The sequence below is a fragment of the Sycon ciliatum genome, chromosome 3, assembly GCF_964019385.1.
Source record: "Sycon ciliatum chromosome 3, ocSycCili1.1, whole genome shotgun sequence".
NCBI classification, from domain to species: Eukaryota; Metazoa; Porifera; class Calcarea; order Leucosolenida; family Sycettidae; genus Sycon; species Sycon ciliatum.
In genome coordinates this window covers 9,532,598-9,543,828 of record NC_088645.1, presented here as the reverse complement: position 1 = coordinate 9,543,828, position 11,231 = coordinate 9,532,598, and the positions used below count along the sequence as shown (strand labels likewise).

General features: G+C 46.6%; 2 protein-coding genes across 2 annotated transcripts; one reads left to right on the top strand and one right to left on the bottom strand.

Annotated features, from left to right (window-relative positions):
- The first annotated feature begins 3,119 nt into the window (after positions 1-3,119).
- On the top strand, positions 3,120-5,951 carry LOC135811383 (uncharacterized). Its single transcript, XM_065324613.1, has 3 exons — positions 3,120-3,481; positions 3,609-3,775; positions 4,572-5,951. Exons 1-3 carry the CDS (start codon positions 3,302-3,304, stop codon positions 5,494-5,496), a joined length of 1,272 nt encoding a protein of 423 aa, XP_065180685.1. The 5' UTR covers positions 3,120-3,301; the 3' UTR covers positions 5,497-5,951.
- Positions 5,952-6,076: 125 nt separating this feature from the next.
- Positions 6,077-10,578, bottom strand: LOC135811382 (uncharacterized). The gene is made up of 3 exons (XM_065324612.1): positions 10,245-10,578; positions 8,847-8,990; positions 6,077-8,633 (listed from the first exon to the last, which is right to left on the bottom strand). Exons 1-3 carry the CDS (start codon positions 10,364-10,366, stop codon positions 6,278-6,280), a joined length of 2,622 nt encoding a protein of 873 aa, XP_065180684.1. The 5' UTR covers positions 10,367-10,578; the 3' UTR covers positions 6,077-6,277.
- Between the last annotated feature and the right edge of the window lie 653 nt (positions 10,579-11,231).

The following is an 11,231-nucleotide window of genomic DNA, read 5'->3' as shown; positions in this document are numbered from 1 at the left end:
AAGCTCCTGATGACCGGACTGCATGAGCTCAAAGCCCAGACAGTTTAGGACGCCGACCACTGTGCCCATCTGAACTCCTCTGGCATCTGCATACAATCACGTCCATTGTAGGTTGAGAAGTCATAGCAATTTGCACTCTCTACTCCGCCTGTTGCTTGTTCCTGCAGGCACGCCCGGACTAGCTCGTGGAATTCAATCAAAATCCAATGTTATTTGTGATTCCGAAAAATGTGGATCCGTAGCCTGCAACTTCAAATGTTTTCAACCCTTCCCTGCTCATCGCTCATCTGTGACAACACTTCCGATCATTCTGGCCCCCTCCACAGGGGAGATGCCTTTGGGGAATCCCTAAAAGAATAACAATTTCAAAACGTTCAACCTACATGTGCACAGTGGGACCTAACAATCATCATTGTACACGTATAACACGTACACTTTCGTGCATCGAGGAGCTGAATGGCACACATCAGCTTGCACCGACGTAGCAAAAGCCAGGAAGTCTTTATCCGAATCCCAGCTCCTTGTTGATCCTCACTGCAGGAGTTCGTGAAGTAGAGGATAATCGAAGCACTTGTTGAAGGGCCTCTATGTGCTTGCTGGGAGCTCAAACCCCTTTACCTGAGGCGTTTCGTTTCTCAAGGGCATAACAAATTGGGTACCATTCTTTCATCACACCGGGGAAAGCTTACATTTCGTTGAAAGTAGAGGAAAGGGAAGAATTGCTGCAATACTCGGTGCACATGTTCTTGATGTATGGCCATTTGCCTCGGGGAGAGAACAGCGCTAACATTGGTAACCCCCACCTGCCGAATGTGAAAGGCGAGACGACTTCAAATGGCCGGTCCTCCAGGCACTCGCATCGGTCAAATATTCTCAATCACCTATGCCGAGTGCATCGTCAAACTTCTTTCGAAAGACCGTGACAATTACATCCTGTAACCGTCTGCCAATCGTATAGACATACAGTCGTGTAGATTCACATCTACATGTACATGTTGAAGCCTTCTTCCCGCCTGGAAGTGTGCTAGTGTCATTAGAATAGTAAACATATTCTTGCCTCAATGTCTCGTGATTGGTCTTGACTTTCATTATGTACGCGGTGCGCCACAAGAGAACCCTGACCGAAGGTCACAGTGTTGAATACCTACGCCAGAGTGTGATAACAATCTTTTTACAGTTCGCTAGAAAATCAGTTGTAATGGAGTTTCAGCGTCCGTGGGGACGCCAGCACCCTGCAACGATCTAAGGCGCAGATGCAGCTCCTAAAGCGGTGGGAGTAGGGTACATCAGCCCCACAGCAAAGTGATTTTAGACCGAACATTCCTTTCGCTGCATCCTTGTTTCCCTCGAGCCAGTCCAAGAGTTCCCAAGTAACTGTGGGTCACAGCACGGCGGTAGACATTCCTTCCACTTCCAAGCAGGACTTGAACATGGTACCCTCCGGTTGTCAATCATGGTCTTAGACCATTCCACTATGCCTGCCTGCGTGGTATCAAGTGTGCAGTGAATTCTAGTTTTTAGTGTCTGCTTGATATCCATGACTAGCAATCGTTGTCTCCTGACGATTACCTTCCCTAGGCATGACTCTCGAGTTGAGACTAAACGTTATAATTCACTGGACACCAATTGCCCTATTTACCTGTAAAACAGCATTAGTGCCGCAGGCATTACTATGCAAGTGAACGTGTTCAGAATTAAGAAGGTATGTAATTCCAGAATCGACTTTCTGTTCCGGTCATCAGCTGAATTTACGAAGTCTATAATTATGCAACCCCGTACATTTTCGTCCTAATGGTGGTAAATACACACCCGGAAATATGGTTCAACTTCATTCTCCCGTCTCATTTTCGTCTATGAAAATACCATCGCTAAGATCTGCAACTGAACTCGGATACTGAGTCAGCAATAAATGTTTAAAAAAAAAAAGAAGAGAAGAAAACGCAGGAGAAGGAGTTATGCAGCAACTATCCACGACTGTAACAAGATGATAATAATATTATAACCACTCAGAACAGAACGGTCCGTTTGTGCTCTATTATCGCACTTTCTGACTACACGTAGTCATCATCCGGTTACAGTCGTGGATAGTTGCTGCTACGAGCTACAATATCAATAATAGTATCACTGTACAACGTAATGAAGAGGTTGGTGCGAATTCAGCGATAGTAGTGGAAGAGTGTGTTGCTCCCTACATGGTAGCTCGCGGCTTTCCTGCCGACAGTGAGAGTTCAAGTCGGCAGGAAAACCGCGAGCTCCCATATAGGGAACAACACACTCTTCCTGTAAAATGTTATACATGTAATATGCTCCTCAGACGATTTACACAGACACCATCATGTACGCATACGTGTACCAGGGAGATCCTGGAAAAATGAGAGATTTAACAGTGTGCAAGCAGATAAGGAAAAATTGAAACTATTATGTTGTTCTTTTAGTCTGGTTGTATGGCATCAACCATTTACATGTACACGTACATGCCTCACAGTATATGCAGTATATACCGTACATGTATACATGTAGTGCATGTTGGTAAACTGAGTGAAACAGCTGTGGAGGTTGGCGCAGCGGAAAAGAACTGCTCATAGAACGTTGGGTGAAAGTGAAATAAACCCATCACCGTTGGCATTGCCTGGGGTAAGCAACACGGGGATAATCAGAGTCGCTTGCCTGTTGGCATTTATGTGACACTGTTCAATCTGAGCAAGTACAAGACGTCACTGCCACTGATTCGGTCCAAGCGTCTACACTGTCGTGATTAATGCAGGGTCTTGGTCACGCTCGAGGGCCATACTACTATTGAAAACATCTCCAGTTACCGAGTGGACTCTCTCTCATTACCGAGTGTTTGCTCAGTGATAAAAAAGGGGACGTCAACAGACATAATACCACAGACTGGATCGTATATCGGAAAGAGAAAGGATAACATCTCCTCCCCTTAGACACTGCCTGAAGGGAAACGGCTCTGCTCGCATGTCGCATGGCTGGTACTAGAACATGTCAAACCAATAATACGCTAGCACGGCTCTTTCTGATACAGTGCAGATCTGAAAGGTTGCATTATTGCACCTTAGACGTGTGAAGTGGCTCGTACCAAAAATTAATTCAATCCGGCGCGGCATAGGGCTTGAAAGTCCTACGTCACGGGATCACGTGCAACATGAACTGGATCCACTACCCACTCGAGCTCTTGTGACCAGCTTTGAAAATAGTGGAGGAGACATATATTTCTTTCGATTTCGACCAGAAGCCTAGGCTGCTGTCTTCCCCCTGGCCCCCAGTTCTGCGTTTTGTTTGTTTTAGAATGTCTTTAGTACCGTTATCTAGCATCGCCACTTTTTTCAGTGGAGAACCAAGGCTGATCCAGCGTGGAGAAAATGCACACTCTTCGAACCGCGTGGAATCATTTCTGTTTCACCATGAGCTTGGGCACATTACTGCCAAGATCCACGCAAGCATGAAGGACAAGAGATATGATGTGGAGGTGAGCAACCTAGCACTAAGCAACTGTTGTGCCGTTCCTAGCTGCTTACAGTCTCTTCTATCGACCTGGACACCCTCACATCGTCTTTGAATATTTCTACTATTTTTATATTCAAATTTTTGTGTAGATCGAACTTGGTTCTGAAGGTGGCGTTGTACGCGCTTCGTGCACTTGTCCCAAAGGCCAAGGACGGTGCCACCACATGGCTGCAGCCCTTGTCTACGCGAACAAGAATGTGAGCAGCACGGACAGGGAATGTTCTTGGACTGTACGGAAGGGAACTAGTGAAACAAAGTAAGGATTTTTAAGCAAATTATTGTTGATTATTAGTTTTGTGAAAGTAGAAAACTGGTGCCTCCGATGTGACTGCAACACGTACATGTATTGGTTTCATGAAATTCTTTGCCTCGATGTTTAGCTTACTGGCAATCCAGCATGTGCGACAACCAGTTGGCAGGTGTTACTGTTACTGATGTGGAGGATGCTTATCAATATTAGCAAGAGTAGATAAACAAGAGTGTGCAACTCCGGATCTCTCCTGCACAATCTGCAGATACCGCGGCCCGCGGGCAGAATTTTTTGTTGACGTCACCTTTTTTTACAGAGCATGCGGATTTTGCCGCAGGGCAGTGTAAGAGCAGGTGCTGGGCACCGACCTTGTAATGTAAAGCCTGGCCAAGTGCACGAGGCAAAACTTCCCAAAAGGCTCGCAGCGTGTCCGTCATAGAAAATATTACGTCAACAAAAAATTGCGTCGTGGGCCAACCCATCCTCGAGTTGCACACTCTTGTTTATATACTTATTGATATTAGTATATGCACGTCCGCGTTTACGTCAACAGTAAGTCCACGTATTCGCATATGCCAGAAGACAGGCAGACTCTTGATATTAGCAAGAGTATAACCCCCAAGAGCGTGCAACTCATGATACCCTTTCTATGGGGTACGCCGACGGCGAAAACTCACGTCACGTGATGCAGTGTCGCAGTTGTATGTTTCCAGCCCGTTTTTAGCGAGCAACGGAGTAATAAAAAGCACTCTGTGTGTGTGTGTGTGTGTGTGTGTGTGCACGCATTTTATCTGCTTTGTAGGACTGTGGATGACATTTTCCCGAAGTCGAAGCCGTTTTGTGCCATTTCACGCCCTGTGGATAATGAGGACAGGGCATGGTTTCACCATCAGCTTGGGACACTTGACAGGTGGAAGGGTTTTCGTTGGCTGCTAGATCCCGAGGTGAAAGAAGCGGACAATTTGCCGACGGAGACGGTTGAAGGTATTACCCTGAGTCAAGGATTCCTGGAAGCAGAACACAAAGTCACCTATGTGTGTACCAGGCTATCCGTATCTGCTGCCCAAATTGTAGCCGTGGAAAAAGCAACACGTGGCCAAAACTCGAATGCTACTTGGTCGCTTCTACGCAAGGGCAGAATAACGGCATCCAACTTCGGTCCTGTGCTGAAGACTATCTCATCTGGCCGCCAGCCATCTAAATCTTTATTTACTCGCCTTCTTGGTCAGTATGATTTGTCTGGGCAAAAGGCCATCCAGTGGGGTCTCATGCACGAAAGTACGGCTGTTGCATGCTATGAGGAGTGTGAATATGTGTCTGTGAGATCCAGCGGCTTATGGCTTGCACCATGTGGCCTCATTGGTGGTTCCCCAGATGGCGTAGTTAGTGAAACAAAGCTCATCGAGGTCAAGTGTCCGTACTCGGCAAGATCGACATCTCTTGCAGCTATGGCGAAGGAAAAGACCTTCTTCTTGTCAGTGTCTTCTTCCTCTCCTGCTAACTTTTCCCTTGATTTGTCAACTGAATCTGGATGGAATTATTTCCATCAAATCCAAGGTAACTTATGTCTGACAGGTCGTGAAGTATGCGACCTTGTCGTGTGGACTCCGTTGGAGACGGTGATCATCCCAATTCGGGCTGACCCGACCTGGTCAGGAAATTTGGCTCGGATCGAGGAATTCTACAAAACCTTTTTCTTGCCTGTCTTTCTGGATGGTGGTGTGTAGTCAATCCTAGGATTGCAATGGCCTGTGTAACTCTTCCCTTCTATATCCAGCCATGTCTTTCTTTCCACCAAAACAGCGTACAGTAGAGTACAGTGAGAACATCTGTATGTTTGTTCTAAATTGAAGTTCTGCCACTGTGTGTGTAGGTGTGGCTGGGTGCATGTGTGTGTGTGTGTTTGTGTGTGATGCGTTGTGTATGGGTGTATAATTCTGTATGTGTGGGTGCATGTGCGTGTTCGTTTATGCATGAATATTGTAGGTGCATGATAAACAGCACCCCTCTTGCTTTAGTCACCTGTGCCATGGCTGCAATCATAACTCTACACCTTCCTCTTCCTTCAACACCACCTGAACATTCCACACAATTGCACCTACAAGCTGACAATTATATTATTACCGTAGCTATGCAAAAGACGTTACTTCAGTAACGTCTGACGCTAGCCAAGGTCATCACAGCTTTAACTTTGTGTTTGTTTGTTTGTGCCATCGGCATGCCTTGCGCTATCCCGTACCTGTGCCGTACCGTACCATCAAAGACAGCTCGTACCTGTGCCGTACCGTACCATCAAAGACAGCTGGCCACAATATTCAAATAGGGCTTTCAAATGCAAGATCATAACGTGAAGCAACTTGGAAGAATGAGTATGTATGCGATGTGTATCGGGGGAATGCATGCGATCGCCATAACACATGGCTGAAATGTTTATAGTTTCCAGAACTACATTTCTCGTCACAATCAGTGGGTCAAGATAATTTTGGCAAAACGCACCAAAAGGATAAACTACTGTTTTCGTGCCAATATACAGAGATGGCTATCTTTTATGTGCCCAACAAGCGTGGAAAGAAAATTCGCTGCAACTTTCATGTCAGCTGGGAGAATAGCGATTAGGGCACCACGCTCGCCATGGGCATGGCTGTCGAAGACTTGAGCATAACCAGATGGGAAAAATACCAGAAGAATGGTGTAGGGATTTTGAATTAAAGAGGCAGGAAGAACAGATTGGGAAAGAATAGCCTGATCCTTACACTTCTTTAACAACTTTGATAAACCTTCCTCATTTCGTGCACCAAAATCGGAACGAGGTGCCACCCGAAGTGGCTTGCCTGGTATGACATCAAGCGCATCATAAATGGCAAGGAGATTGTTCCCCAACTTGGCATCATCATACAGTCGATTGCCCTCTCTCATGCTGTTTACAAATCTCTTCGTGACTTCGGCAGATGACAATGGCTGTATGGGGTAGGGCACAGTCAGGTACTTCCAGGCCTGTAGACATGCAATGATGGTGCAGGCATTGCTCCATTGCCGCCCATCCATTCGAGACTGGCACATGTCATGTGGCAAATAATGCAATGTATCCAGGGAGACCCGTGAAACTGCGGCTGCAGCAGATGCTGAGGGTGCTGCTGCTGCGGCTGACGGTGCTGCGGCAGATGCTGAGGGTGCTGCTGCTGCGGCTGACGGTGCTGCGGCAGATGCTGCGGGTGCTGCTGCTGCGGCTGACGGTGCTGCAGCAGATGCTGACCGTGCTGCTGCTGCGGCTGACGGTGCTGCTGTTGCGCCTGATGCTGACGGTACTGCTGCTGCGGCAGATGCTGACGGTGCTGCTGCTGTGGCTAACGGGTCTGCAGCTGACAGGACTGCGAATAACTGATTCACCATGTCGGGTGTGATGGCTGATGCTGACGGTGCTGCTGCTGCGGCAGATGCTGACGGTACTGCTGCTGCGGCAGATGCTGACGGTGCTGCGGCTGATGCTGACTGTACTGTGGCTGATGCTGACTGTACTTTGGCTGACGGTGCTGCGGCTGATGCTGACGGTGCTGGTGCTTTGGCTAACGGGTCTGCAGCTGACAGGACTGCGAATAACTGATTCACCATGTCGGGTGTGATGGGCAGTTTCTGTGATGGCGTAGCAGCAGGGGTTTGCAGTGGTGTGAGAGTAGAGATGTCGGTGTGCTCAGAAGTTTCTGATGCAGGATCAGCGCTGAGGTCACCAGCTTCAATCTCCTTCAGGAGAGGATTACAAAGATTAGTTAGCATTGCACAGACTTGGAAGATTTCGCTGGAGAAAGAACGGTATTGGTAGGGTATGTAGTCGAGAATGGCGAAGATCTTTATGCGTTGTATGGCTCGCTCCACATGGATCCGAGCTCTTGCGATGCGGGCAGTTACATTTGCTTGAGCAGCGGTAAACTGAGGAGTAGTGAGAAAAGGAGGAAGATTTAGAGAAACACCAGCCGGCATCAAGTCATGGATCAGGAATCCTTTATCGGCGAGTACCATGTCACCGGCTGTCAACTTTGACAGCACTCCACAGTGGCGAACGACTTCTTTGTCGCTGGTTGAACCTGGGTACAGAGGACTGACATAATTGACAACACCGTTCGGTGCGACACCCACAAGACCTTTGAATGTATTTTTATGTTTGTAGTGGGAATAGGTCCACGTCTGAGTGTCCATACGGCTTGGAATTGCAATTTCGACTTCAGTACAATCAAGTATTAAACGACAACTGGAGAACGTAGAGAAGCAGACGGGTAGAGAAGTCTTGTTTTTCGTGACGGACGGAAGTTGCGACGGGAGCATGCCTTGATAGAGTACAGTATGAAGGACAGAAAGCCATGTATGGAAGATATTAGATATAGTGGTGTGCGAAGTGCCGAAACGTAAGCCGAGGTCAGTCAGACTGAAGTTGCACCGCAACTTCATGAGGGTGATGAGGAGCTGGTCCTCCATTGGTACCAGCTCCACTCGCCAGCCCTGGTGATACTCTATCGGGAACCTCGTGCAAAGACGAAACAGGATACGAAAGTCGTCAGCAGACGGCAGGCCGGTGTAGTGCCGAACAAGTTCAGCTTTCCGGGAAATAAATTCGAAACAGAACTGGATTTCCACCTTCGCTTTTCGCTTTTCTAAGGCACTAACTTCAGCCTTCAGCTTATCATACTTCACTTCGAGAATTGACGTGTCGATGCGTTGGAAAAGTTCAAGCAGGCGTTGCATAGTAGTAGCTTCACGTTCAGCAGCTTCGCGTTCAGCAGCTTCACGTTCAGCTTCAAATGGGTCAGCTTCAGTTGGTTCGCTACCATCCTTGTCCGTATCATCAACAGCTAATGCCTTTACAGTCCGTTTCCTGCACAAAATAATGGAGAGACAGTGAGAAACAAAACAAAAATGAAAGATTGCCTGTCGATGGTTCACAGTGTTATGAAATACTGATCTGGTCCTCTACTAGAATTCACATAGCACACTTCATTTAGGGGGATGGCAAAACAAATTTAGAAATCGCTTCAGGAGAACATCAAGTTCAATATACAAATCTCTTACATTGACCTAGACTACATACCTTCTATGCATTGGTTCAGGGTCCTGAAAACCGAACGCCTTATCCTTATTTCGTGGAAATATAGTGGGGTCCTTCTTTTTATCTCCGTCTTTGAAATGACAGCTACATAGTCGAGAACTGGCATCTGGCTCCTTGTCTTGTCGCCTGCAAAGTACAGAGCAAACAATATCCAGGAGAGTTTAGCTAGCTGCTCAATAACTTGAAACAATAGTAAATAGTCACAATAGATTGCATCATAAAAAGCCACCTACATGATTGTATAAGGATTTGCACAGTCTTGCTCATGTACTAATTTGGTTTAGCTTAGCCTAGACGGCTATCATTGATTAAAAACAAAATCGTTCTGCCAAAAATATAAGTTAGCACGGCAGGGCATGATTTATCCCATATCGCATGGCAGTTTGCGACGCAGATGCGCCTACTTCGCATGGCAGTTTGCGACGCAGATGCGCCTACTTGCGACTCAAGGTCAGGGTTGTGTAACGAAAATGTGCGATGCATGCCATGCATTGCGGTCGAAAGGTCGTGTGAAGTGTGTACCTGTACCCCACATGTTCTGAGCACTCGGTACGGTACTGACTCTGACAGTAGCACAAATACGTTGTCGACTGCGCAGATTGTGGAGTCCACAGACTAAATGTTATCAAGAGTATATAACCCCCCAAGAGTGTGCAACTCTGCACATGGAGTCTCCGACGGCGAAAACTCATATCACGTGTCTCTGATACGTTCGTACTACGTACAAACGAAGGATTGCGTGCGTGCAATCCGAATATCTGCCATGATTTGGCTGGGGATTTGCATACCCGCAGTGAGTTTCTGTCAGAGATTTTTTTTATTACTCCGCTGCTCGCTAAAAACGGGCTGGAAACGTACAACTGCGACACTGCACGTGATGTGAGTTTTCGCCGTCGACGTACCCCATAGAAAGGGTATCAGGAGTTGCACACTCTTGGGGAGTTATATACTCTTGAGGTTACATTGTACACTGCACTGATCTTTCATTTATGCCATGCACTGTAACACACGTGAGTTGCTATGCATCTGATTCTGGGTTTGAGTAAATCATGCCCTGCAGGATATGAAAGAGAAAAATCTGAGGAAGAATTTATCACGCCGTAGATATTTACGCACATCCGTCACCAACCAAATGTTTGAAGACCTATGGGACCAACTACATGTAGGCTTCCCTGCAACTATGGGAAAATAAAAAAAAATAATTGAAAAAATTACTTCCACTCGATCGAACAAAATACAAACTGTGAAAAAGCGTTACGCCATCCATCCGCCAGCAAAGCAAAACGCATTAGCAGACTTGGTAAGCATTTACTCACAGCGTGAATAGCACATCACGATAAAACTATCCAGGTACTGTACAGGCTGCCTACATATCCTTACCGACACATCTTCCTCCATATCTCTCTGCGCTCTGGATCCCTCGCCGGGAATCGGAAGAAGCTGCACTTGCGATCCTCTGTCCTGTGGTTGCATTCTGCTGCAAAACACTGCACCATGGTCATACGAAGCCGCCCTGCCGGGTCAAGAGTATACTAGGTATCGAAAATTGCTCCCACAGTTCTTCAAGTGGCCTCTTCTCAAAATGTCGCTTCTTTCTGCTTCGAAAAGTATGGGAAACAGCATCAAATCAGCTTGACGCGAGTGGATCCAAAAAGCGAAGTGGATCCAGTTTTGTTGCCAAGCGACGATTGACGTCATCACTTTCAAGCCCTATTCAGCACTGGCTTGTCATTTCGATGAGGACGACTGGCATGAACAACACACGAGATATATTGGGCAATTCTACAAACAAAGGGCCGCACGAAGTGCTTCTTGGCGATGTGAAGTGGCCAAATGACTAGCAATCAGTGGACGTTAGTCGCGTGCGTACAATGTAGATCGATCAGTAGGAAATTTTCGAAAACCCTATCGTTTTGAAACCTGGTGCAGCAAGTACAAGTGTAAAACGTCATCCAAATTGAGAACGGTTTTATTCACAACACCGATTGGGCCAATCGCGTGAAACCATGAAGTAAGAGTCAAAGCAAAAGACTACCCAATTTCGGAAATAAATAGAACACTCAATTGAAATGTAAGATTGAACACAAAAGCTTAACAAGACATAGTTACGTAATAAGATTACTCACCTAATACTCATCCTACGAATGATGTCGTCATGCATGCTAGCCTAGTAGTACAAAGTAAAGCAAAGTTTGCACATCCGCGTTACCACCGGCTTACGATTCTGTTTGTGAAATACAACCAGCTGGCTCGACATTGGACTGTATTTACAGCCATTTATGCCATCAGACTGTATTTACAGCCATTTGTATCCTTTCTTCCTGTTGTTTAATTAATGGCCGGCGTGTTTTTACCGCCATATTGCCA

What these genes read in the sequence shown, in the direction of transcription:
- LOC135811383 (XM_065324613.1), top strand. Translation starts at nt 3,302, where the DNA reads ATGTCTTTAGTACCGTTATCTAGCATCGCCACTTTTTTCAGTGGAGAA. An exon ending in ACAAGAGATATGATGTGGAG is followed by an intron (nt 3,482 to 3,608) that starts GTGAGCAACCTA and finishes ATTTTTGTGTAG; the next exon opens with ATCGAACTTGGTTCTGAAGG. An exon ending in AAGGGAACTAGTGAAACAAA is followed by an intron (nt 3,776 to 4,571) that starts GTAAGGATTTTT and finishes TCTGCTTTGTAG; the next exon opens with GACTGTGGATGACATTTTCC.
- LOC135811382 (XM_065324612.1), bottom strand. Translation starts at nt 10,366, where the DNA reads ATGACCATGGTGCAGTGTTTTGCAGCAGAATGCAACCACAGGACAGAG. An exon ending in ATATGGAGGAAGATGTGTCG is followed by an intron (nt 8,991 to 10,244) that starts GTAAGGATATGT and finishes TGTACTTTGCAG; the next exon opens with GCGACAAGACAAGGAGCCAG. An exon ending in CCTGAACCAATGCATAGAAG is followed by an intron (nt 8,634 to 8,846) that starts GTATGTAGTCTA and finishes TATTTTGTGCAG; the next exon opens with GAAACGGACTGTAAAGGCAT.